The following is a 24,474-nucleotide window of genomic DNA, read 5'->3' on the forward strand; positions in this document are numbered from 1 at the left end:
TTCCCGGCGAGGGGAGCAGAGGGCAGGGTGAGCCAAGGGGCTGAAGCCCCGGGCTGCCCCACCAGCCAGATCCTGCCTGGGGAAGGAAAAATTCCCCTTTGCAGGCGGCTGGTGCACGAGGAGCTGCTGCGACCGTGCCCGTGTCTGTGCAGGGCTGCTCCCTCCATCCCAGAGCTGCTCCCTGCATCCCGGAGCTGCTCCCTCCATCCCGGGGCTGCTTCCTCCATCCCGGAGCTGCTCCCTCCATCCCGGGGCTGCTTCCTCCATCCCGGGGCTGCTCCCTCCAACCCAGACCTGCTCCCTCCATCCCAGAGCTGCTCCCTGCATCCCGGGGCTGCTCCCTCCACCCTACGGCTGCTGCCTGCATCTCGGGGCAGCTCCTGCATCCTAGAGCTGCTCTGTCCATCCCAGAGCTTCTCCCTGCATCCCAGAGCTGCTCTGTCCATCCCAGAGCTTCTCCCTGCATCCCAGAGCTGCTCCCTGCATCCTAGAGCTGTTCTGTCCATCCCAGAGCTGCTCTGTCCATCCCAGAGCTGCTCCCTCCATCCCAGAGCTTCTCCCTGCATCCCGGGCACCAGCTGGTGCCGGGAGGGCTGCTCGGGGGGTCGATGCCTGCATTTAACTCCCTGGTTGCGGAGTGGAGCCCGCAGGAGAGCGGGTGTGCGTGTGTCAGTCAGCATCCTGAGCCAATGGGTGCCCGGTAGGAGGTCTGCGCTCCCGGTGCACGCACGGAGCCCGGTGCTCCTGCTGCCAGTTGTGTGCGAGCGCGTGTGCGTGTGCAAGGGGAGATCAGACACGCCGGCTGCCCGCTCCCGTCTCTCCCCCTCTCTCCAGCTCGCTAACTCCGTCTCCCTCCCTCTGCAAACATTGGATTTAAACCTGCTCAGAATTCAGCGCAGACCAAGAGCAGCGGCGGCAGCAGCAAGCAGCAAGCGGCGCAGCCGCTCGCCCACCGCAGCTCCAAGATGAACCATCCCGCCTGCTGGATCGTCTTCACGGCCACCACTGCCCTGCTCTTCATCCCAGGTAGCGCAGGAAGCTTTTTCTCCGGCGGGTGGGAGGGCAGGGGCAGGGGCAGGGTGGGAGAGCCGAGCGGGCTCTGCGCGCAGGGGAGCCGGGCTCCGCGCACATCGCGCACGAACGCGCACAGGCAGGCAGGCAGCGAGTTGCTCTGCAGCGGGGGATTCCTCCCAGTGCTCCCAGTGCTCCCAGTGCTCCCAGTGAGGGGCGCCGGAGCCGTGCTGGACCCTCAGGTGGGTCCAGTACCTGAGCGGTGCCGGCACCTGCAGTGGGGGCTGGCCGGGACCGCTCGGCAGCCCCCGAGCCGGGCAGGGTCTGTCCCCTCGGGCAACCTCTGCCTCGAAATGATGGGCTCATGCAGTTTTTCCCCTTCGGAGCCGGGCACCTGCTGTGCCCTCCCTCTTCTAAGAGCTGTCACGCTGTTCCCTGGGCTCCCCTCATCCGTGCTTCCCCGATTCCTGCCGGGCAAACTCGGTGCCTTCCCCTCGCTCCCTTTCACAAGTGGAAATGAGCCCCCCGCCCCAATCCAGGCACTCGGGGAGGCCGTGCCGGTGCCGCAGCCTCGGTGAACGGAGCGGGTGGCTCCCGAAATGTGCGCTGCCCTCGTCCCCGCGGCTCTCCAGGGGGAGATGCTGCCTCTGGATCCGGCGCTGGCTCCGTGCTGATGCCGGCGGGGTGACGGGGGTGGACAGCAGAGCCGAGCACCGCGGGGAGGGAGTCACCGGCGGATTTTTGATGATGATGTGCACTTTTAGCAGCTGGAAATTATCATCCCCGTGCAAGCAGACTGGGTATTGAGGCTCGGACCCGATCTTAACCCAACCTGTGTTTTTCTGTGTGCCAGGGGGAATTCTGCACGACTCGGGAGGGCAGAGCTGTGATTTCAGCAGCTGCCCGGGGTTCAGGTGCAGCACTCTGCTGTGCAGGGCTGGTGTGTGGCAAGAGGGTGAGGCTGGCTGGGGAGAGGTTGCTCGTGCCACAGCTGGTGAACAGCTCTGCCCACAGCAGTGCTGAATGTGAGGGTTCTTGGGTTGAAACTTGCTGGTGGAGGCTTGTGCCATGAGAGCAGCCACATCCTGAGGTCCTGGGGAGCTGTCACAGTGCAGTGAGAACATCAGGGGGTACAAGACCCCCTGGAATGGGCTGGGTGCCCCTCTGTGGGATGGCAGAGGGCTGGGATGAGCATCAGCACTGGGGTCAGCGCTGTCCCCTGGGCTGAGCTTTGGCTGTTGGGGAGGAGTGGTGGAGAACCCCTGGCAGCAGAGCCTCGAGCTCCTCAGCAGCAGCAGAAACCAAAATGGTGCATCTGTAGTTTAGACGTGAGCACGAGGGAGCCGTGGCTGTGTGAGCTGCCTGACTTTGTGCATGTAAAGGGGTTTTTTTTTTTGAAAATAGATGTTCAGCAGGACAGGGCGGGTGTGCCTGGTGTGGGGACAGGCGTGCCTCAGCAAGGCTGTGCTGAGCAGAGCATTGGCTCTTTCACCCTCTTGCTGGATGAGGTTCTGTGGGTTGGAATTGCAGAGAAATGCATGGAAGCAGCTGTGTGGGCCAAATGGGAGGATGTGTGACTCTTGATGGGCTGTCATCAAAATGTCCTTAAGCTGCAGGAGCTGGCAGAGCCCTGACAGGGCGCATTTGCTGTTTGCCAGTGCCCTGCTGCAGCTTCCTCAGGATGTGGCTGTTTGGGCCAAGGGCAAGCCAAGGCCTGGGCTGGCTCTGGCCTCTGTGTGTGCCAGGGAAGGGAAAAGCCCCTGCATTTAAGCCCTGAAAACTTGGGAGAGGCATCTTGATCCACACTTATGCAGTTGTAGCTTTCCCTTCTTATTTCCATTAGGCAGCAATATCTGCTTTGGCTTTGGATGTCCCCTGAGCTAAACCAGCCCAGGACTGCCTGGCTGGGCTCAGCCCTTAATCCATCAATCCAAACCCTTCTGCCTGCATTAGAGGGAGGGAAATACTCTGGGCTGCTCGGTGCTTTGCCTTCCTGCCCTGGATTTGAACGTCTCCAATCCTTTTCATTTGTGCCTGGCTTGCAGAGGTTGGATGTTTTCCCTCCCTGCCCAACCTGTCCCAGCAGTGATTTCAGTCATGGTTTCACTGCCATGGGCTGGAACACAAGTCCTGTTGGCAAAGTCATGGATGGCAGAGGGAAAGTGAATGGTCCCTGCTGTCCTTTGGAGCCTGCACCTTCCCAAAGTGGGTTTTTTTGGCTGTTTATTATTTGCAGGTGTAATCCCAAGGGTTTAATGCAGGTGACGCTCCCCTGGGATATGCAGAGGCTGTTTCTGAAGTGCCAACTCCTTCCCTTTCCGTTTTTATCCGAATCCTGCGGGAGTTTCACACGGGGTGGTTAAAGTGAGAAGGGAACCTGCTTTTAGAAGGTGTAATTAGAGTGAAGGGAAACATCACAACTTGAAGGCTCCTGCAGAAAATAGCATCGCAAAGTTATTATTAGCTGTAATAGCTTATTTGCCAGTTTTTCCTCTTTCTCCTGCTCCCACCTCTGTCCTACCCCCCTCCTCTTATTTTTGTTAGGAAAGATGCATTTTTCCCATTGGGTCTCGTGTCATCTCGTTACTAATTTACTCTCGTGGAATCTAAAGACACGAAAGGTTAATGCAATAATGAAACCCTGACCCCTCTGGTCATGGAGAGTGTCTTACTCTGCAGCTTTTTATTTCTTCGTGAGACAAGTTTCTATCTAAAATAATTTTGAAGGCTTGACGTTGTTGTCATCTGGAGCCTTGGGGGAGGCGGGCTCCTGGACATGGGTTGCTCTCTGAGGTGGGAAGGATGCTGAGGGTTTTTAATGAGCCCAGCACTGCAGGACGGGGAGGTGAGTGGGTAATTTAATTGTCAGGCTGTTGGCAAATGCTTTGAACTGCTGGGCATCGTGGGTGCTGCTGTTTTCACATGAGGGGGGGGCTGTGATGGAGAATGAATTCGGGGCAGGGCGGGAATCTATTTGAGCTTGCAGGGTGACATCATGGCTCTACAAGTGGCAAAAATCAATGCTCATCAGCCTCTTTAGACATTTATATCGCTGCCTTTGCAGGCTGGGGGAAATTACTTGTCATGGCAGTGGTCAGAAAATCTGGCAGTGCAGGGGGAGATGGACAATACCGCTTTTCACTGCTCCAGGGCACTGGGATCAAGGTGAAGCTTGTAGAGCTTGGGGTGTCCCTCAGTGCTCCACTGTCACCCTTGCACCCAGGACCTGCTCCCTGCATCCTCCCAGAGACTCTGTGTGACTTCACCCGTGCTGGGGCAGCCTGCCTGTGGTGGTGGTTGTAAAACCCATCTAAATTCACAAAATAGACACTGCAGGCATTAAAAACACCTTCCCATGCCTTCCTTAAGGGGTCCCTGCTGCAGGAGCATCCTTTTCCCACTGCCTGTGACATGACCGTCACCTCTCTCTGGTGGGGGATGCCGGGCTGGTGGAGGGCTGCTGATCCCTGCAACTAAGCCTGAGAATAAGTACCTGGAGCACATTAGTTCTGCTTTAGTGTCATTTCAATATGAGCAAGAGGGGCTTAAAGGGATTTTCTGTGCTCTCCCAAAGGCTGGGGATAGGTGTGGATAAGGCACTGCAACCATCAGGAGTCAGGGAAGCTGGGGAAGATGTCCCAGCAGGATGGGGTGTGAGTCCAAAAACACCGTCTGCTCTTCCTCTGCCTCTCCCTGAGCCTTGGCCCGTAATTTCCCTGTCAGGGGGTGATTTCTCCATCTCCTGACTCCCAGTACAGGGAGAAGGTTGATGCTGGCCTCTTAGAGGATGTTTTAATTCTGCTGGGGAGGAGCAGCACTCGCTGTCATTTCCAAAGGATGTGGGGAGGGAGCGTGACAGGAGAGGAGGCACACGCAGCTCTTGCTCCCTGCAAACCCCCCCAGTGCAAGTTCTCAGAACAATTTGCCCTGGGGGCTGCGGGTTCCGGGGGGCCGGTGGCTGTGGCAGCTGCCTTTCAGGATGCCCCAAAGTGCTGAACCTTGCTTTGCATTTTCCAGCAGCTTCTCTTTGACAGCGTCTCCTTTGTGCATTCCGCGGTTGCAGGCGGCCGGGTGGAGGAGCTTTTGCTGGTGCGAATCCCTGTGAAAAACTGAAAAGGGAGAGATGTTTCAAAGGCACCGATGGGAGCTCTGTGCCTTGACTGGCGCCTTTGAAAATCTCCTCCAAAGGCTTGAATATTTGGTTATGGCGAATTTTGAGCTGCATAAACAGCTGTGTTCATCTTTTACACTTGAATATGAAATTCGGAGTTTGTGCTTTGCTTGGTAAGAAACCAGAGTCAGTGAGTGGGGCTGTCAGGGTGCTGAGATGAACCCTGGACAGGTTTGGGGAGTACCCGGGAGGATTCTTCTGCTGCAGTCAGGTGGGGATAGAGGAAAACCTGTTGGTTTTTATCTGTAATCTCCTTCATGACCCTGGGGTCACCCTCAGCTTTGCAGCCCTGCCTTTCTCCTCCCCAGTTAGGCAAAGCTGAGCACTGATCCTGAACCCTTCTTGCTTTCTGAGCATCCCCTGAGATGCTCTTGGCTCCTGGCATGTGCAGGATGGGGAGTGATTTCAGCTGTCACACTCGTCCTTTTTGTTTAAACTTAAAAATAATAACAGCTTTTCTGCAAATCCCCTTGCCTCCCAGTCATCTTTCCCTAATGAAGGCACGGTACTTATAATTACCAATGCGGCAACAGCACATAACAGAGGTGGCTTTGACACTTGCTGCTCCGTGGGTGGGTTTTTCCAGGGAGCTCCTCTTCGTTTCGTGCTTGGAGGGAAGAAACACTTTCCTGCCTGCTCCTCCAAAGCTCTGGGATTGTGTTTTCACCCTCTCCGTGTGACCAGGCGAGGTGGCTTCTCCGGTGGGAGTGGCAGCGATGTGTCACCCTTGTGAACAGACGGACACGGGAGCAGTTGTGGGGTCTGGCTGAGTGGGAGCTGGGGGATTCTCCCTCTAGTCCCAGCTTAGGTCCAGACAGCGAGGGGTGGCTGAGGGCAGTGGTTTGGGACTCTCAGGTACTGCAGGGACCCACCAGTGTTGAGAGCCACCCCCCCTTGGGAGGAGCTGCTTTTGGGAAGTTGAACCTGTTGCCTGTGCGGCAGAGTCATGTGCGCCGGGGACACGTGTGAGATGAGGCGAGGAAGGGGGAAAAAGAGGAGATATTTTTAGGTTTACTTTTCTGTGAATTCAGCGCTAGTGAAAAGTGCTGGATTGACTGCTCTGGAGACTGAAGTGCAGGGAAGGGCTGGGCCAGGAAGGCTTCCCTGTGAGCTCTGCACTTCAGGATGGGATGCTGGGGCGGGACCTCATCAGCTCAGATCCCTGGACAGCAAAGCCATGGGGGATGTCTGTAGAGTTGAGCAGAACTGGTGCACTCGTGGGGTTTTCCAGTGGATATGGGATTCCCAGGAGGGCAGCTGGGGTCACTTGTGCTCCACATGGCTTTGTCCTACGGGATTCACCCCGTGTGTTGCTCCTCCTGGCTCCTCAGCCACACGAGGACCAGCTGACCCTGCAGCAGGAGGGTTTGGGCTTCCTTCTGGCACTGCATTTTCCACTAACCAAGCTTCCCAGGCACGTGTGGTCCCATGCTTCTTGCAGGGGATGGAAGAAGAGGTCTTCACGTGGGGCTTTGACCCTCAGAGCAGCTCCAAACTGGTGAGGCTGGGCTGAACCAGGCTGTGCCTGATGTGTTTTCCAAGCACTGTCCCTTTGCTGTCCCCCTGCCAGCCCTTTGCCTCCTCTCTCCCAACTGTTTACTTCTGGCTTTTGTTTCCTGGACTTGTTGCTATGCATGCAGCATGTGGAAGGAGCTCCAGCGAATATAGGCCACACTTTGATTGTTCAGCAAGCTGGAAAATGATGATTATAATTTTTGACAGAAGGGAAGGAGGGGGAAGGAGATCTCTGGGCTTTCAAATCTGCTCTGTCATAAGCAGGATCTTGCAAGGGCCTTCTGATGACTTCTCCCGCCCCAAAGGAAATAGTGTTTGCATAGCAAGAGGGGTTAGAGGAAAAATTCCTCTCTCTGCAAGGACAAAGTGGCACTTCTTTCACCAAGCCTTCCACCTCGTGTGGCGTCTTGTCACAGAGCATCAGCCAAATGCGGTTGGTGTTGGCCAGTAATTGACTGGGATGCATCCCAGAGAAACCTGGGTGATGCTAAAAAAATCCTCCTTCCTGTAGGGCAGCACACAAGGTGCATCCCTCAGGATGCAGAGGTGCTGGCACAGCAGTGCCCGCAGTGCCAGCCCTGGGGGACATGGGCATTGAGGTCCTTAAAGCCAACCTGGAGCTGTCTGGAAGCTCCAAAGACCCCACAGACTTCTCCCAAAGGGGCAGCTCCATTTGGGGCCACACCAGCAGTGGACTTGTCTCATCACAGTGCAGGGTGGCAGCAGAGCCCGTGGAGATGTTGGGTGCTCCTATTGCTCCCCTTCCCAACTCACAGCTCCATCGGCATCGGCTGCGCAGTCCATGGAGGATCTCCCCATTTATTTACTTTATTTAATGGTGTTGGCTAATTTCCGCTTTATTTATTTATTTTTTTCCTCCTTTTGGTTGTTTATTTTTAATGCAATCGCTTCTAATGAGGCTAATGACATTTAGTCTCTGCGGCGGTGCATTTTAATTTGGTCACCGAAATGTCAGCGCACGGCAGCGTCCTGCTATCTCCCCGTGACAAAAGGCACCTCAGACAAAGGGGCTCTGCCCCAGCCCTCCCTCACCCTCCTTATCTCCTTCCTCCCAGGGACGGGCCAGGGCTTTTGGCAAAGCCACCTCCTGCCATCCCCTCCTCTGCTGGCACCAGGGGAGGCGGGTTTGGCCGCTGAGGGCTGCCGGAAACTCGGGATTTTCAGGCGAGCCAGTGCCACGTAATTAATCAGATGTCAAAAGCTCTCAGCAAAGTTAGCTTTGATCGCCAGGGAAATCTGTCAAATAGGTTGTTCTGCTGCCCCTGGTGCTTTTCTGTCTCACTCTGCCCATAAGTCTACCTTGGCACTTCTCCTTCCCATGGCAGAGGTGGGAACTTCCTACAGCAAGGTAGGACCGTCCTGCTTGGAAAGCTGGGCCAGCTTCTCCTTGCCTGCACCAGGGCTGGTGCCATGGGCATTGCAGGGCTGGAAAAGGGAAAAGGGGAGAGGGCTGGGGTGGGAGTTGTTGATATTTGGAGAGGTTGAGGTGCTCAGATGCTGTGTTGTGAACCTGGAGAGGGCTCTGGTCCAAGCTGGGGGGTCAAGAGCAGCCTAAACCCTGGGTGAGGTGGCTCTGGGGTTACAGGTGGCTGCACTGGAGAAGTGGAAACTTCTCTGCTTTGTGTTATACTCGAGTGTCTGAAGGTGCTGAACCTCAGAAGCCTGAGCCATTTTGCTTAAGAATGAGTCCTTTTTTCTGCAATCTGAGTCCAAATGCAGCTGAATTTGATCTGTTCTCCTTTGATCTGTTCCTCCCTCGCTATTCTATGTACCAGGAATGGATGAAGATTAAAGTTTGCAGTTTCTGAGCAAACTAGGTTACTCATCACTGCACGATACCCAATTACCTGCTGATACCTCAGGAGTGAGAAGGTATTGATCCTGCCTGGATCTGAACTTGTTGAACCAAAGACTCCGGATATTTCAGATCCATTGCTGAGGACGTGCTGTTTCCTCCAGGAATCAAAGTGGGATGCAGGCTGTGTTTCTGCACCACGTGGGCTGTGGAAGGTGGGTCTCTCCTCTCTGCCACAAGGGAGATGACCAATAAGTGATAAATAATATTGTCTGTACTCTCCGTGGTATAGGAGGGATGTAGATGTCATGGCTTTTGTGATGTGCCTGGGAATATCTCAATTTTATTGGGAAGAAGTCCTCAGAAGCTGATTTTTACCCCGCATGGGTGAGCTTCTGTGCCCACTCTGCTCACCACTCCTCTGTGAGCACTGCAGGCTGCAAAAGCACCTTTGATGGCATCCCCTGTGTCTGCCTTCCTCCTGTCTGTCGTGTTCCCAACCAGAAATAGCCCATCAATTCAAAATAAACCCAAAAATATTTCCAAAATTACCTGGTGAGACGAGGCCGGGGGGCCTGGATCAAAACGTTTATTGCTGAAACTCGGTGATACCAGGTCTCATTCTCACACAGTGGTTGTTTCCAGTGGATCTTGAAATACTTCACGGAGAAATTTCATTGTACCTGTTTTTGCAGACAGGGGAGCCAAGGAATAAAGAGGGAAAATGACTTGCCCAAGGCATGTGCAGAGACACATGTTAAGAGACGTGTTCTTGCTGTAGCTCCAAATCTGAAGTGCGTTTTAACTTGTGAAACACTGCAGTTCATCTTCCTGCTTTGAGAAACGCAGGAGAAAGAGTGCAGGATCAATGCACTGGGTGCTAAAATCCCTGTACTGGGCTGGCAGGGAGCTGCAGCATCACCAGGCTCTTGGGCCTGCACTTGGATGCCCCAGTTTGTGTCCTGGCAGGAGAGTCTGTTCCACAGTTCAGGCAGCGATGTCTGGAAGTAGGGAAATGTGAATTCATGATCAGCCTGGTCATTGTTAGGGCAGTCATGACACATAGAAGGACACCATAAAGGTTCAGAAGGATCTTTATTATGGCCCCATGCTGTCTTTTACACAGTTTTTTCAAACCTCAAGGGCAACTTCTAATTTGTTTAATAGTTTTCTTGTTAATTATTCTATTGGTTAGTAAAAGACATTTTATTTGTCCATCAAATCTATCTATTGTTGGATTGTTTACATATTTTCTTTACTGATTCTCATGGGACAAATCCCTTGTTATTGCAGGTGCACTTATTTTTCACCCTCAGAATAGATTGTTGTGTTAAAGGAACTTCTCATTCTCAAAATAGCTTCGTATGGGAACTTACAGATTGCTTGTTAGCTGCACTTAGAAAAGATGACAGACTAGCTTTTTATCCTATTCCTACACAGCCTGACTTTGTGATTGAGGGGCACCCTCTGCTCCTCTCCAGGCTGGCAGGAAGGCAGCACAGGGATTGATCCCCCTGCCCTTTCACGTTGCATCTTTGCCTGTCTTTCCCTTGAGGTTTGAGAGTGATGATCCCGGAGCTGAAAGGAGGAGATGAACAGAGGAGCAAATCCTCAAGCACGCTCTTCACTCAGCCCTTGGTCATTTCCAGATGGAAATGCTCTTTGGAATTTCAGGGGGAGCACACATTTGTCCTGTCAGTGCCTGCCCTGCCTCGGCTGCGTGCGCTGCAGCATCCTCTGGCCGCTCGAGGGCCGCTGCCTTTGCCAGCCTCTCCGGGTCCTCGGGACACTTTATCTTTATAAAGTCGCAATGAGTGGACAGTATAATATATTTCACTTTTAATAAGGTGTTGCCAGTTGCACACACTCCGCAGAGCAATTAGTGTCAAAGGCAGCTAAGCAATGGCGGGGCGCCGTAATTCCGCTGTTTACCGGGCTCCAGGATTTATGGGCAGTGCTGCAGGAGCTGCGGCCACAGCTTGGCTGCAGGCACAGGAGGTGCCGTGCGCTGGCTTGGAAACCACTGCATGGGCTTGGAGGTCTCTTCTGATCCAAACCATTCCGTGATTGGGTTTTTCCATCCATCTGTGGGTGCTGTAGGAGCAGCTTTGGGTGCTGGGAATCTGCTGGGCGGGAAGGACTGGAGGGACAGGACACAGGGAATGGCTTCAAGAGGCAGGGAAGGGTGGGATATTTGGAAGGAGTTCCTCCCTGTGAGGGTGGGGAGGGCTGGGATGGAATTCCCAGAGAAGCTGTGGCTGCCCCTGGATCCCTGGAAGTGTCCAAGGCCAGGCTGGAGCACTCTGGGATGGTGGAAGGTGTCCTAGCCCATGGCAGGAGTGGAATGGGATGGACTTTGAGGTTCCTTCCAACCCAAACCATTCCAGGATTCTGTTTTCGCATCTGTCAGCAGATGCTGCAGGAACAGCCCTGAGCTCTGGGAATCTGCCAGGCAGGAAAGCCTGGAGGGACAGGACACAGGGAATGGCTTCCCACTGCCAGAGGGGAGGGATAGATGGGATATTGGGACAGGGAGCTGCTCTGAGTCATGGAACTCTTGGGAGAGAGGCAGGAATGAGCCACTGCTTTCTTTTGGTGGCCCCCCTGCAGTTCTGGGATTTGCAAGGAGATGCTGATCATGCTCAGATGTTCCAGCCAGTTGTTCACAGTTCAGACTGAGAGGACCCCCTTGCCCTTTGTGTGTTGGCCTGGGAGGCAGAGCTTTGCCATGTGAGGTTTTCCTCATTGAGGAAGGGAATCACAGAATCACAGAATGGATTGGGTTGGAAGGGACCTTAAAGATCATCTCATCCCACATCCTCACCATGGGCAGGGACATCTTTCACTGGGCCAGGTTGCCTGGCTTTGAACACCTCCAGGGATGGGGACAAGTCTGGAGAAGTCTCCAGTGTCTGGATTAAAGGGAGCCCCTGGGCTTGGTTGGCACACGGGCATTGTGCTGATGTCTGACCAGTCAGGTGGAGACAGGACAGGAGATGGGGGCATTTTCAGGTCTGGGGGAGGATTTTTTGCATCCTTACAGCCCGTCAGGTACCTGGAAGCATCCAGAGATGGTGGGGAGGGCCCTATTTAGTGGTTCTGCTTTCCGTAAGAGTAACCCCATTTTCTCTCCTGGGCATCTAGGACTTCTTACTTCAGCTTTTTGAATTTTTTTTAGCATCAGGGCATGTTGGGCAAAGAGCTTCAGTGAGCTCAGCTCAGGGAAGTGCTTATCCTCCTTCCCATGAACTGAACATTCCTGCTTTTGTCTGGGGACGCTCTGATCATCACAGGCTGTACTGTGCAGTTTTTATAAAGTCAGTCCATGTGCTGATCTCGCTGCTGAGGCTGTCAGGCAGCTCCACCATCCTGCCAGAGCCCTCCCACCCAGATCTGACCAGGCTCATGCTGCCACTTGTGTTCCCAGAGGCTTGACCCACAGTCCCTGGCTTTGTGGGAGGACAGAAAGCGGTGTCACACCCAGAGTGGTGTGGAGGGAGGCGCTGCTGTGCCTAGTGCTGGATTGGGCTGCAGGTGCTGCAGAGTCAGTCCAGCCAGGATCTGCTGTGGGGAAGCAAACCCAGTTTGTGTCAGATGTGTGGGATCTGATCCCCAGGGTCTGGAACCAGCCTGGTGGGGGATGCAGCTGCATGCAGCCACTAACAAGTGAGGCAGCGTGCCAGGGATGCAGCTCTGGGTTCCACATCCCTCATCTCCAGGAACCCTCTGCACACCTGAACCCACCCCTCTCCTGGCATCTGCCACCCCAGCCCCTGGGGCTGCCTTCGCCCGTGGAGGGATCAGCCCCAGAATTTGGCTTTTAGAGCGAGCACAGGTGATATTGCTGAGCCCATGCCCCTGCCTGCTCCCCCTTCCCCACCCCCTGATTCTCAGTTCAATAAAGTCCCAGTTTCTTGGGTTTGTTCTCCGAATTGAAAGCCTTCCATTTTCACACCTCTGTAATTGGTGCTATCTGTTGAGAGAAACTCTGCAACTCCAGCCAGCCAGGGTCAGGAGGAGCTGAATTGAATTAAAAGGAGCAGAAATTGGTTCGAGGTGGGCAGAGGGCCGCAGGGAGAACTATGCAATTTCTCTCCTCGGGGCTCCTGATGAGCAGAGCAAGCGGCAGCTTCCCATCCCTGCCCATGGGGGGCTGACACTGGCCCACCCACACCTTAATCTGCACACCGAGGTGGGCACCTCTCAGCTGAAAACAAGGAAATGAAACCCAGCATCTCCTCCTTTTATCTGGCCAGCAGGCCAGGGCTCTGCTCCTCTGGCTCCTTGGCCAGGATGCTGACAAGTGTCACTGAAATGACCTTGCCGTGATTAAATACAGCAAGAAGTGATGCTTTCAATAAAAAACTAAAGCTGTGATACAAGCTGATGGCTGAGAGATTTGAGGTGCTGTGTGTTAATCCCAGCTGCATCTCAGCCCCAGGTTGAAAACTCCTCTTGCTGTTGGACTGAGTTAAGGGTGAGCATCCCAGCCTTTGGATCTTGGCTCCCCAGCTCAGTCTCTGCTGGCTTAGGCTGGTGTAAAACCACAGCAGCTTCAGCCAAAGCCACTGGATTTATAGCCCTGTGGTGAAGCTACGGATGGAGAGTGTGCTGGGAAGTGTCAGGTGTGGAGCTGTCTTAGGGGAATAGATGTGACGCTTACAGCTCTTAGGGAGCCGCTTGGAAATTTTCCCACATTTTTTTTTCCCCATGAAAAATGGGTTTTTTGTTATCTTCACTCACAGAGTGTAGGAGAGCTCTTTACTTGGCTCTGGGAGCCTTCCTTATCTTGAGGATGCTCTTTCTAGGAGCAGGAGGAGACCCATTTGAGGAAGGGAGTGCTGTGACCTCTGATCCCCGTGCTGCCCTTATCCCTCAGCCCACACAGAGTTCTTCCCCAGGCTAGGCTGGGCTGGCTTTCTCTTTCGTAGCTCTTCTAATAGGTGTATAATTAGTTTTTATAAGGGATTTGGCCCCAGGTCTTCCCCAGCCCAGCTAAATGCCCTTGGCTTTTCAGAACCAGAGCTGCTGTGGCTTTGGTGCTGGCTTGGTGAGCACTCAGAGTAGAGTGGCTCCAACAGGACAACGCAGAAAGGGGGAGATGTTTCAAATGGTGGAATTTCAGGCAACAAGGCAGCAATTTTCCACCCACTTCTGAGCTGGAGCAAAGCCCTTCCAGTCTCCCTTTCTGTTGCTACCCAGCTGGGCTGGCACCAGGGATGTGCCATTTATTAGAGGCAGTAAGAAGGCACGTGGCCAAGGCAGCCTTGGAGGATGCCAAGCGCGGTGCCCTGCCTGCCCAACTGTTTGGAGGATACCCCCAGCCCCATTTGTCCCCTCAGGGGACTCGGTGCTAGTGGCCTTGCTGTCCCCTGATCCTGTCCCCGGGCTGGGGAGGGGCAGTGGCACCACTGTCCCCTGATCCTGTCCCTGGGCTGGAGAGGGGCAGTGTCACCCCTGTCCTCTGGTCCTGTCCCCGGGCTGGATAGGGGCGGTGGCACCACTGTCCCCTGCTCCTGTCCCCTCCTGTTCCTCGGGCCTGGGAGGGGCAGTGGCACCACCGCCCCCAGATCCTGTCCCCGGGCTGGGGAGGGGCAGTGGCACCGCTGTCCTTGTTCCTGTCCCCAGACCGGGAAGGGGCAGTGTCACCGCTGTCCCCTGCTCCTGTCCCCGGGCCGGGGAGGGGCAGTGGCACCACTGTCCCCTGCTCCTGTCCCCGGGCCGGGGAGGGGCAGTGACACGGCTGGAGCCGGCAGAGCGCCCTGCGAGCGCCCCGGGCCCCTGCTCTGCCTCTCTGGTAATTTATACAAGCACAAGCCGATGTTCCCTTTTAAATTGACAAAGGCAGAGACTGGAGCCCGGGAAGCCCTCTGACCTCCGAGCCCTGGTCCATGAAAATTACAGGCGCTGTACAGCGCGTTTCCTCTTGATGTACTTGCAGTGGGGAGATGCTGGTTAATTTGCCAGGACTCAGAGGTGACCCGGGTTTAATAAAGAGGATTAATGGATTTGAGCTAAAGGTCTCGGCTGTTTGGAGCTGATAGCCTTCTCCTTCGAAGACACTCTGGCAAGGCACGGCTCAGCCTCCTGCCGGGAGAGGAGGGGGCAGCTCTGTCGGAGGAGCGCTGCGCTGTGGGCAGGGCATTGCCCCGGGGTTAATTAGCAAACCCAGGCACCCCGGCCCATCTCCCCTGGCTGGGCAGTGCTGCTGCGAGGCTGCCAGCCTGCCCTGTGTCCTGCATGTCATTCCTGCGGTGGAGCAGGGGCGCTGGTACTCCCTGGCATGTCCCCTTCCCACCTCCCGGGCACGTGTGCCAGCCCTTAGGGGGGACACGGCCGGGTGAAGGTTGTGACAGCTGGGACACAGAGCTTGTGCAATGCCTTCTGCTCCATTTGGGGATTTGATGCTGAATTTGGGCTCAGATTCTTTGTTTCAGCAGCTTTCCCTGTGGCTGGTTTAGGATGGCAGTGCCCTCCAACCTGTGGCTCCCAACTTACTGAGATCTTACTGAGAGGAGTTTGTGCTTTGTACCAAGGGATTTACACTCTTCCCTGGGGAAGACAGGCAGGGGTTTAGGGGTGAGCACGGTCACACCAGCAGCCCCCACAGCGGTGGGCAGCAGCAGAGGAGATGGTTTGGCTCAGGGCTGGACCCCTGAGCAGTGTCACAGCTGGGTGGAGGGATGGAGGGAGGATGCAGAGGGAGTTTCTCACCTGAAGGATGCACATGTGAGGTGTGAGTGCTGCCAGGGCCGTGGGGCACAGCCTGAGGGCAGTTTGCCTCAGCACATCCACGCTGCTCTGCCCCCTGGAGCCCTCCTGTTCTTGCAAGGGTTAACGACAGTCCTGTGGGGCTGGCAAAACCCGCGGCAGGAGGGATCGTCTGCCAGGGGCTGTGCTGGGGAGGAGGCTGAGCTGAGCCGCTGCCATGCCCCCCTGCTCTGCCTTCCCACTTAATGTTCCCAGCACGCAGCGAGCGATGAATTCCCCGTAGCGTCCCGCTCCCTGGCCCTGGAGCTCTGGCGAAATTCCCATAATAAGTAAGTGGAGTACTTTGGACAGGAGCAGCCAGGGACTGGGCCAGTTTCCCTGCCGGGAAAATGCATGCACGATCAATGCAATCAACTTACCCTTCAGGTCCTTTTTGGGTTGGATGGAAGAGATGCTCTGACTGAAACCCATTTATTGAGTAGAGAAGGTGCAACGGAATTACAAGCTGTAGCTTTTATCAGCTCCTGGCTTCTGCCTTGTCTTTTCCTTATCCAACAGAATGCCGAGTGTTATGAAGCATTATTCTCTTAAAACCCCATTACTCCTCATTTCAGAGGGGTGGGTAAACGCTCAGTGATTCATCCTTTGCCAGCTACAGGTGGAAGTGTTCAACAGGAGGCCCTGGCATGGAGATGGAGAATTATTTATCCCTCTAGGGCTGGGCACTGCCCTCTCTTAGCTCTCTTGCTCGCCAGGGGATTCCAAGTGAACAATTCCCTTGCAGAGCTGAGCATCAAGTCAGAGCCAAAACCATTTGTGCTCCTCCCAGTGCATCTCACCGCTCTCTAGGACAGGAAAGGAAGTATTTAATGTATCATGGAGAAATCGAGTCCAGGAGCTGGAATGGATGATTCAGCAAATGCACTTAAAGGTGATGCCCTGTTTTAATGGATCCTGATGTGCTGCTGGATCCCAGGTGGAAACCCTGGAGGGAGTTTGTAGGGATGTCCACGGCTGCACAAACTCTGAACATCATTAGGAATGAGGTCAAATTTTGTCCATCTTTGCATGTGTTTCGATCACTTCAGGCTGATGCTGGCAGTATTTTTTGTTCTGGATAGTGCGTGACTCGTGGGGAATTTCTCCCTCTATAAACAAGCCCATTTTTCAGTAGCTGAAATGGAAAAAAGGGGGAAAAACCCCCCAGAAATTGTGAGTTTGCTCTCATTTAAGCTCTTTAAACCAGAGGTCAGAGCAAGAGCCTGTCTGGCAAATAATCTTTAATGCTTTAATGCAAAGTTGGGGTTTGTTTCACTCCTGCTTCCTCCAGGAAACAGCATCACCTGCATGCAATCCTCTTCCTCGGCTCCTGGCACGCTGTGTCCCTGCCTGCCGCGGCGAAAAATTCCTGATGTGACATGAGCGATCTGCCTGTGCTGCTTCCTTGGATCCGGGGGCCCTGGGCACCAAATTAACCGAGCGGGAGCTGGGCAAAGAGTCCAGGGACTCCGCCGGCGTGCGGAGAGCAGCGCCCCGGTCCCACCGCCCCTTCCCGAGGCTGCATCCCTGAAACACCCCGGCTCTGGATGCAGAGAGCCGCTTTGCAGTCAGGTCAGGCTCTTTCCACGCTGCTCAGCCCTGCCCCGTCCTCTCCGAGGACCCGGGGGTGCCGCAGCGGGGACCCCCGAATGCAGCGGGGCCTCGCAAATGAGCGCGGCTGCAGCGGGGCTGCTGCCTTAATGCATTCAGCCGGCATTGTCTTCTTAATTCCCCGCGCTCCGCCTGGAATCCATCCTCGGGATCACCATGTATTATTTAGCTCGGCGCTGGAGATGCGAGACGCTGTTCCCGGGAAGGAGCCGGGCAGAGCATCCCCAGCTCCGGGTGCTGCCTGGCGAAGCGGGCAGAGCATCCCCACCTCCGACCCTCCGGCTTTTCCCGGGAGAGCTCTCATCCCGGGCACCAGACCTAGCGCGAAATTGCTGTTCACCCCTGCAGCAGGAGATTTAATTATCATTAGCTGAGCTTGCACAGCTCCACGTGCTGCTGTGCAGCTGCAAGTTTAGCTGAGCCTTTAAAAAAAAAAATCCAGCTGCAATATATTTATTTTTTTCCCCTCTGCCCTTTTTTCCCCTCCCTGTGTTTTTTATTCTTTGCCTTATACAAAAGCTTTGCTTTTATGTTTTGGGTCAATTTGGCAGCCTCTGAACACGGTGCATGCTCAGAAAGGGCAGAAAATGAGTATTTCAAGGATTGCAGCCAGGCAGAACAACCTGTGGGCATGTTTAAAATATGCAAGTCCCATTCTCAGGGATTGGGCAGTTTTTGCAGGATTTGGTGTTTTTTTATTCCTTGTCAATTTACACTGGGGGGGAAAAAAGTGCTAAAAATGCTCTTTTTTCTTGAGAACAGGAGTCAGGGTCATGTGGGCATGGGAGGAAGAGATGAGATCCCCAGGGAATTCCCCTCTGTGGGCTGGAAAAGTCAAGCTCCCTGAATTGCCTAAGATTCCAATTTTTTAAAAAAAATCTCTGGCGACCTATGCAATGAGCTGACAAAGCCCAGCCCAATCTTCCACGAAGCTGCTGCTTTTTAGGAGAACTTTGCTTCCATCAGCATTCCCTGTAAAACTCTTTTTTAATGCCAAATTGGGGTTTTTTTCCACCAAAATTCCCCTTTTTCTGGGAAGTCCTGGGCAGGTCCCTGTGCTATGGGCCAAATTCCTGGCGTGGTGACCTTTCCCCATGACTTTTCCCATCCCTGCCCAACCCAGCCCTGGAAGCCACTTTCCCCCCCATTGCCAATAAAGGCAAACAAAAATTAAATCTATAATTATCATTACTAATTCCACTTAATTAGTCACAAGCCAGCAGCCAAATTGGCTTTCTCATAATTATCAGATAAGCAGTAAGCACATCTCATAGATTATAATTAACACTGCTTAATTAAAATCTAATATACATACACCCTTTCCTCAACATATGCCTAATTGGGTTCACAAACAGAGGGGGTGTGAAGCCCCCGTCCCTGTTGCTCCCCCAAAGATTTGTTGGATGCCACTTTTGTGTTAAGTTGGTGGCACGTGGGATGTTCTTCCTGTGCTTTCCAACGCCGTGGCTCCAAAAAAAAAAGTGAGTCCCTGCTGCATGGTGAACTCACACAAGATGCTCTCCCGACTTCACTGTTTTTTCTTATTATTGTTATTGCTCCAGCTGTGACCTCTCCATAATCCCCCGTCGACGCCAGGCTCTGCAATAATAAAGCAGCTTGAATAAATTACGCTTTGAAAGGCGAAGGCCGGATTTTGGAGCAGAGCTCTGGAAATTGATGTCTCTCTTACTCCTTCTTTCCCTGAGCGGGGTCGGGAGATGCTGCGAGGCTGCACAAAACTGAGGGAAACTCTCAGATTTGTTTGTACCCTCGCTGCTCATTGATACCTTAGTGAAATCTCATTGATACCTCAGTGAAATCCCATTGATATCTCACTGAAATCTCATTGATATCTCACTGAAATCTCACTGAAATCTTACTGAAATCTCACTGAAATCTCACTGAAATCTCACTGAAATCTCATTGATATCTCATTGATTCCTCACTGAAATCTCATTGATATCTCATTGATACCTCATTGAAATCTCATTGACACCTCACTGAAATGCTCTGGGTGTCACAGCAGGGATGGCAGGGAGGCCCTTGGTCCCCTCCAGGGCTTGGTTGAGGGGTTGATGCTCCCAGGTGAGAGCCTACATTATGGTTTATGTGCTGGGGGCAGTCTTAGCTCTTCTTCCCCTGGATTTTATGGAGGGGGCACTCCCGTGGATGAGGAAACCGGGTCTGAACCAGCACAGGCATCGTAAGGGGCCACCAAATCTTTGGTGTTCCCTTTGCAGGTGACTGTGAGCAGGGCACCGCCTGCCAGCACGGCTGCCACTGTCTGACCTTGGGGCAATAATTACTTTGTGTTCCAGGTAGCTGTGCTCCCATTCCCAGATAAATTCTCGCCTCTTTGGCTGCCTGAGAGAAGCAGAAACTCCTGATAGTGCTGATTATTAATGAGATCATTTGCCTGCCAGTTTTTGCTGAGCTCATATCTGACTGGGGAGTTGATTCACTGTGGGAGATTTACAAAATGTGATTTCTGTCTCAGAGATGCTGAGCCGAGCTCCTTTAGCCAGGATGGAGGGGGGCTCCTTCTCTGGGATTGAGTCCTGGCGAGGACTCCTGGCTGCACTTCCAGGGTCTGCAGCCCCTCTCTTTAGGCAGGGCAGGGATGGGGCATTTGTAACACCAATCCTTGGGGATCAGAGGCTTCCCTGTCTGGAGAATCGTGGCCGTGGGTGATGCCAGGGCATCCCGACACTCCGTGATGTCAGCTTGTCTCCAAAGGCTTTTAATGCGGCGGCCGTGGAAAGGAAAGGCTTGGCACGTGTTCCAGCACCGGGGGAGGATTTGCGGATTAGAGACGTGTAATTGTATGTAGTGCATGACAAAACAAAATAAGTGGCAAAAAAGAACTCGGTCGTATTAGGAATTCAAAGCGAGCGTTAAGCTTTTTCTACATTAAGGGAGGGGAAAGAAATAGCCAGGAAAATGCGCGAGGCAAAATCCCCTTTGCTCGGCGCTCCAGCCCCGCGCTGAGGCACAGCCTGGCTGCGGGAGCTGCGGGGTGAGGGACGCTCTCCATCCGTGGGGGACAGGGGCCAACCACTCCTCAAAACTTTTCCCTCCCAGCTGCCAGCCTTGGATGGGTTTGCTGGCCGGGGAGAGACGCGCATTTGGAAAATGAAGGCGAAACACGGCTGGGGCTTCCTGGCTGGTTTTCCTGGAATGCCAAGCTAGAGCCAGGTGCTCTGGGCTGTGCTGGTGGCTGAGCCCCCTCTCCACACTGTCCCCGTGCCCTGTGGTCGAGCATCTCCCCGGCCTCTGCCGTCAAGGTTCCCACCCGCCCGTGCGCGGCAGCTGGAAGCTTTTGTCCGTGGGGATTTCTCGCCATCATAAGATCTTCCCAGATTAAGTAAATAATTTCACATTAGCTTAATTAAGTCTAATAGACTCATTAGTTCACTCTTTGCGCGTGTTCCCGAGGGAGGGTGGCCGGGAACCGTGAAGAGTTGCTGCGGAGAAATCCTGTGGCATCTTAAAGGCAGGAGCCAGCAGTGGGAGCGCTGCTGCTGGGTCAGGGTTGGCTCCGTAAGGTTCAGGAATTAAAAATTCACATCCTCGTGCTGGCTTGGATCATGGGCAGGTCTTCCCTGTCCAAAATGCTGCTGGGTTTTTGTGCTGGATGGTGCCTCAAGTGTGGCTGTGGGTGTCCGAAGCAGGAACATGGTCCAGACCATCCCCATGTGCCACAAAAGCCTCCGTGTGCTTGGGAATATCTTGCTCTGCTTGGAACAGGGTGGCTCCATCAGACCAGTCTGGCAGTGCCACAAGGGCACACTTGGGAATGAGTTTTTTTGGTGCTTTTGCAGCATTTTTCTTCCTTCTCCCACTGCCAAGAGGTTTCTAAGCCCACCGTGCTCAGAAGGATGGAGAAGAACAGGGGCTCCAGATCCAGTGGCAGGGTTGGGACAGTCTCTTTGGCTGTGGTGTGAGATGGCAGGAGTGGCTCCTGGATGGGATGTGGGACATGGAGAGACAGAGCAGGACAGATACTGAGCAGAAAAGCAGCTGTGTGGGGAAAAAGGCTGTGGCTGCCCTAAACAGAAGGTGGTGGGGAAGAGAAGCGCTGATGGAAGTTAAAATCTGTGAGCGTGCAGGTGCTGCCAGGGTGAGAATGTGTCTGTTTTCATCAGGGGGAGATTTTGGCTTCTCTCTTACCTGCTGGTGTGTGGTACTGAATTATACTGCGGTGTACAGGGCATTTTTCTGATGCATTTTTAAGTTACATCAAGGGCATAGAGAGCATATGGGTAGGTGACCTCTTTTTTGCATTTGCATAAATCTAAATAAATAAAATAAAAATTGAGAGTGGGAGGCAGGGACCTGCAGATCTCTTCATTCCAGTGGCGTGTTCCCATCTCCCGCACACAATGCTGAGGAGCAGAAAGCACAGAAGCCCGAGGTAGACATCTGGTTTCCCTTTCACAAGTGTTGCCTGTTCTTTATTTATAAAGAAATTATTGTATTTAAAGCCAATACTCATCTCTTGTACCAGCAGAGAGCAGAGATAGATGGATAGATTAGAAGGAAGTGGGTTGTGCATATAAATGGGGGTTAATTTGCTGACTCTTTGGAGAAGTGAAACCTGGCTGAGAGCTCCGGGGTTTGAAGGTTCCTGGGGCTGTTTTTGATTTTAAAAGCAGCGTGAGAGGAACCAGTCCTGGCCAGGGGGATGCTGAATCACGGCGTGCTGGGTACCATCCTCATTCCTGCATGGCAGAGGGGCAGCAGGGAGGGAGGAGGGAGAGCTGACAGCATCCCCCGGGCATCGGAGGGGACAACGTCTCCTCTCCTTTGAGACTTGTCCCTCCACATCCCACCCACAGCATTTCTCTTTGCCTGCTCCATCTGGGCAGCAGGATTTGGTGCTGGCCGTGCAACAGCTCCAGCAGGGATGGGAATGGGAAGAGAATAGATTGAAACGCTAAATATACCCAGCAGGAACCAGCTGGAGCCAGTGGAAACCTCAAACGTGCACACGGAGAGGAAGAACAAAATGTTTCATTTGTTTTGTTTTATTTCACAAGAAAAAATCTTCACAGCCCAAACTGTCACTTTGGAAGTAATTTGTGGCTGAGGATTTCAACACCCACTCCAATGATATTTTATTCTGACCCTAAACAAAATCAATAGGTTTTTTTTTTTTTTCCTCTCCTCCTTTTTCTTCTTCCTTGAGAAAACAGTATTTTTCAGCTCAGTGGAAGAAGAAAATAGATTCTGCCCAGTGTTGTTAAAAAGATATTATAACCAGTGTCTCTGGAAGTGTAAAAAGTACATGATCTAATATGTCTGAAGCAATTTTGAAAGGCTGCTTTATTTAGGATAATGGAGAAGCAGCAGTAAACCTCATAATCTTCCCGGATAAGGAGTCCAGCAGGAGGGATCTGAGCTGCAGGGCTGTGCCCTGGATGTTTTTTTCCACCTGTCAGAGCCAGGGATGAATGTTGGATGAAGCCTAGTGAGGTGATGGAACCCAGCAGCAGCCAGGGAGGGTGAGGGGTTCCTATTTTAAGTCTGCAAAGGCCCTGAGTAGGAGAGAGAGGCTCTGAGAGGCAGGAGCATCCCTGGGAGGGGTTAGGACAGCAGGGGTGCTGCTCAGGGGTGTCTCTGGCACTGCTGCTCTCTCTTTTCATGTTCCAAACCTCTGAAAGCAGAGAAGCCTTCAGCAATATTGTCCCCATCGGTTGCCCTCCTCGGGAATTACAGAAAATCTTGTTTGTCAGAAGGGAGGCAAAAAGGAAAAAAAAAAAAAAAAAGAGGAGTCTGATGAATTTTAAAATAAATTATAAATTATTTTTTTAATAAATTATGAATACATTTTCTCTGTCAGGATTTGAGGCTCTCTGCTCTGATCAAAAAGTTTCCAAGTGTGTTCTCTCCCCACTTAGTCAAATGTAGATGCGTGCATTTCTGCTCCTGACTTTATTTTATTTTATTTTGATGAATTTTTTACTCCAACAACAACAAATACTTTGTTTGTTCTTGACGGGCACTGGGGGAGAAAACTTTTGAAATGCTGCTCAAACACTTCACTTGCAATCAGGGTGAGCACTCTGAGGATGCTCTGTGCCTCCTCCAGCTCTTGGCCAGGCAGTGGGAGAGGCTGCAGGAAAAGGGTGTGGAGGACCAGGGAGGGTGGATGGAGCTGGAGAAAGATGGGTTTGGTGTGCACCACCAGCCCCAGTGACAGGGGGGCTGCTTGTGGTGTGAAAACTGCTCTTGAAGGGCTTTCCAAAGTCTAAATCCTCCAAAGGAATGAGCTGCAGTGAGTGAGGCAGTTCCCTGGGTGGTTTGCATCCTCCTGTCTCCACATCCAAGCTTCCACAAGTTCAGGTTTTGTGTCCATGCCAGGTTCTGGCTCTGCTCAGGTGCAGGTAAGGACCTGGCTCCTTCCAGACACTTCTGCTGCCACCCAAAACTTCTGCCCAGCATCACGTCCTTGGGCCACTCGTTGGGCTGGATAAAAGGGTTGTGATTAGCCTTCCCTTCAGAGAATGACAGGGAAATCACTCTTGTAGATTTTAATTAAAATGTTTAATTACACGCAGTTCCAGCAGGCAGAAAAGTTACTTTTAGTTAGTGGGAGCAGGGGAGAGGAGGAGATGGGTGTGGAGGAGACGGCTTGAACTGCCCTTCAGTGACATGATGGACTCTCCTCAGTGTTCAGAAGGGCAGGAGCTGAACCTGGTCACAGGGACAGAGAGACAAAGTCACAGGGACAAAGTCACAGGGAACACGTGTGTGCTGCTTGTTCACTTCTCCCTGGTCCAGTTAGGGGGGAGTGGCAGCTTCCTTGGATCTCCTGCAGTTGGAGGCTGGTTCTTTGCTTTTTTCATAGCAGTGGCTCATCTTCTTCATCCTGCACACAGGCCCTGGGTCCTTCTCAGGAGCTCTCCTGCTCAGCTCACCCGCTCCCAGCCTGCTCCAGCGAGTGGGATTATCCTGCTCCAGGTGCTCAGCTTGGCACTCTGCTTGATGTCATAGCTACTCTTCAATATTTTGAAGAACACAGCTGCTCCTGTAAAAACAAATCCCTGAAGTCTGTTGAGGTGTTTAAAACTCATTTTCCATATGGAGGTCCCTGGGATAGCAGTGCCTGAAGAGGCAGAAGAGCCAAGGCAATGGCTGGACTAATTGGCTTGTGTTAATTGTACTAGGACAAATGGATCAGCAAGGCAAGACTTATCTGTGCTGGGTTTGGAGCCTTTTTGTCCTGTCCGTTGTCTTGGAAGCACAGGTCTTCCATGCAGATACATCCCAAAAAAAGCATCAGAAATCAGTTCCTGAAATAATCTGTGAGGAAGGAAGGAGGGAGTGGAAAAAATAAATTGATGCAATGTACAGCCTTTCTCCAGGGAGCAATTACCAGCCTGAGAGAAAGCACTTGGTGCTGCACTCCCTGAAACACCTTCCCATCTGTGTTCATCCTCATCCTGCTGGTCCCACCAGCCCGGGAAGGGGCCACCCTCCTCCAGAGCCAGTCCCCTAAAGTGGGGAGCTCCTCCCTAAAGCTTCACTCTATTCTCCTTAGCCTGAAGGGGAAGGAAAACCAGGAGGTCCTCGGGAATACAGGGAGCTGTTGGAGATC

General features: G+C 53.1%; 1 protein-coding gene across 1 annotated transcript in view; it reads left to right on the top strand.

Moving 5' to 3' along the window:
• The first annotated feature begins 720 nt into the window (after positions 1–720).
• The window catches only part of OPCML (opioid binding protein/cell adhesion molecule like), a 297,434-nt gene continuing 273,680 nt past the window's right edge, over positions 721–24,474 (top strand). The window contains exon 1 of the mRNA XM_063417962.1: positions 721–1,026. Coding sequence (XP_063274032.1) covers positions 966–1,026 — 61 coding nt within the window. The 5' untranslated portion in view covers positions 721–965. The remainder of the gene's footprint in view (positions 1,027–24,474) is intronic.

This window comes from Prinia subflava, chromosome 22 (assembly GCF_021018805.1).
Source record: "Prinia subflava isolate CZ2003 ecotype Zambia chromosome 22, Cam_Psub_1.2, whole genome shotgun sequence".
NCBI classification, from domain to species: domain Eukaryota; kingdom Metazoa; phylum Chordata; class Aves; order Passeriformes; family Cisticolidae; genus Prinia; species Prinia subflava.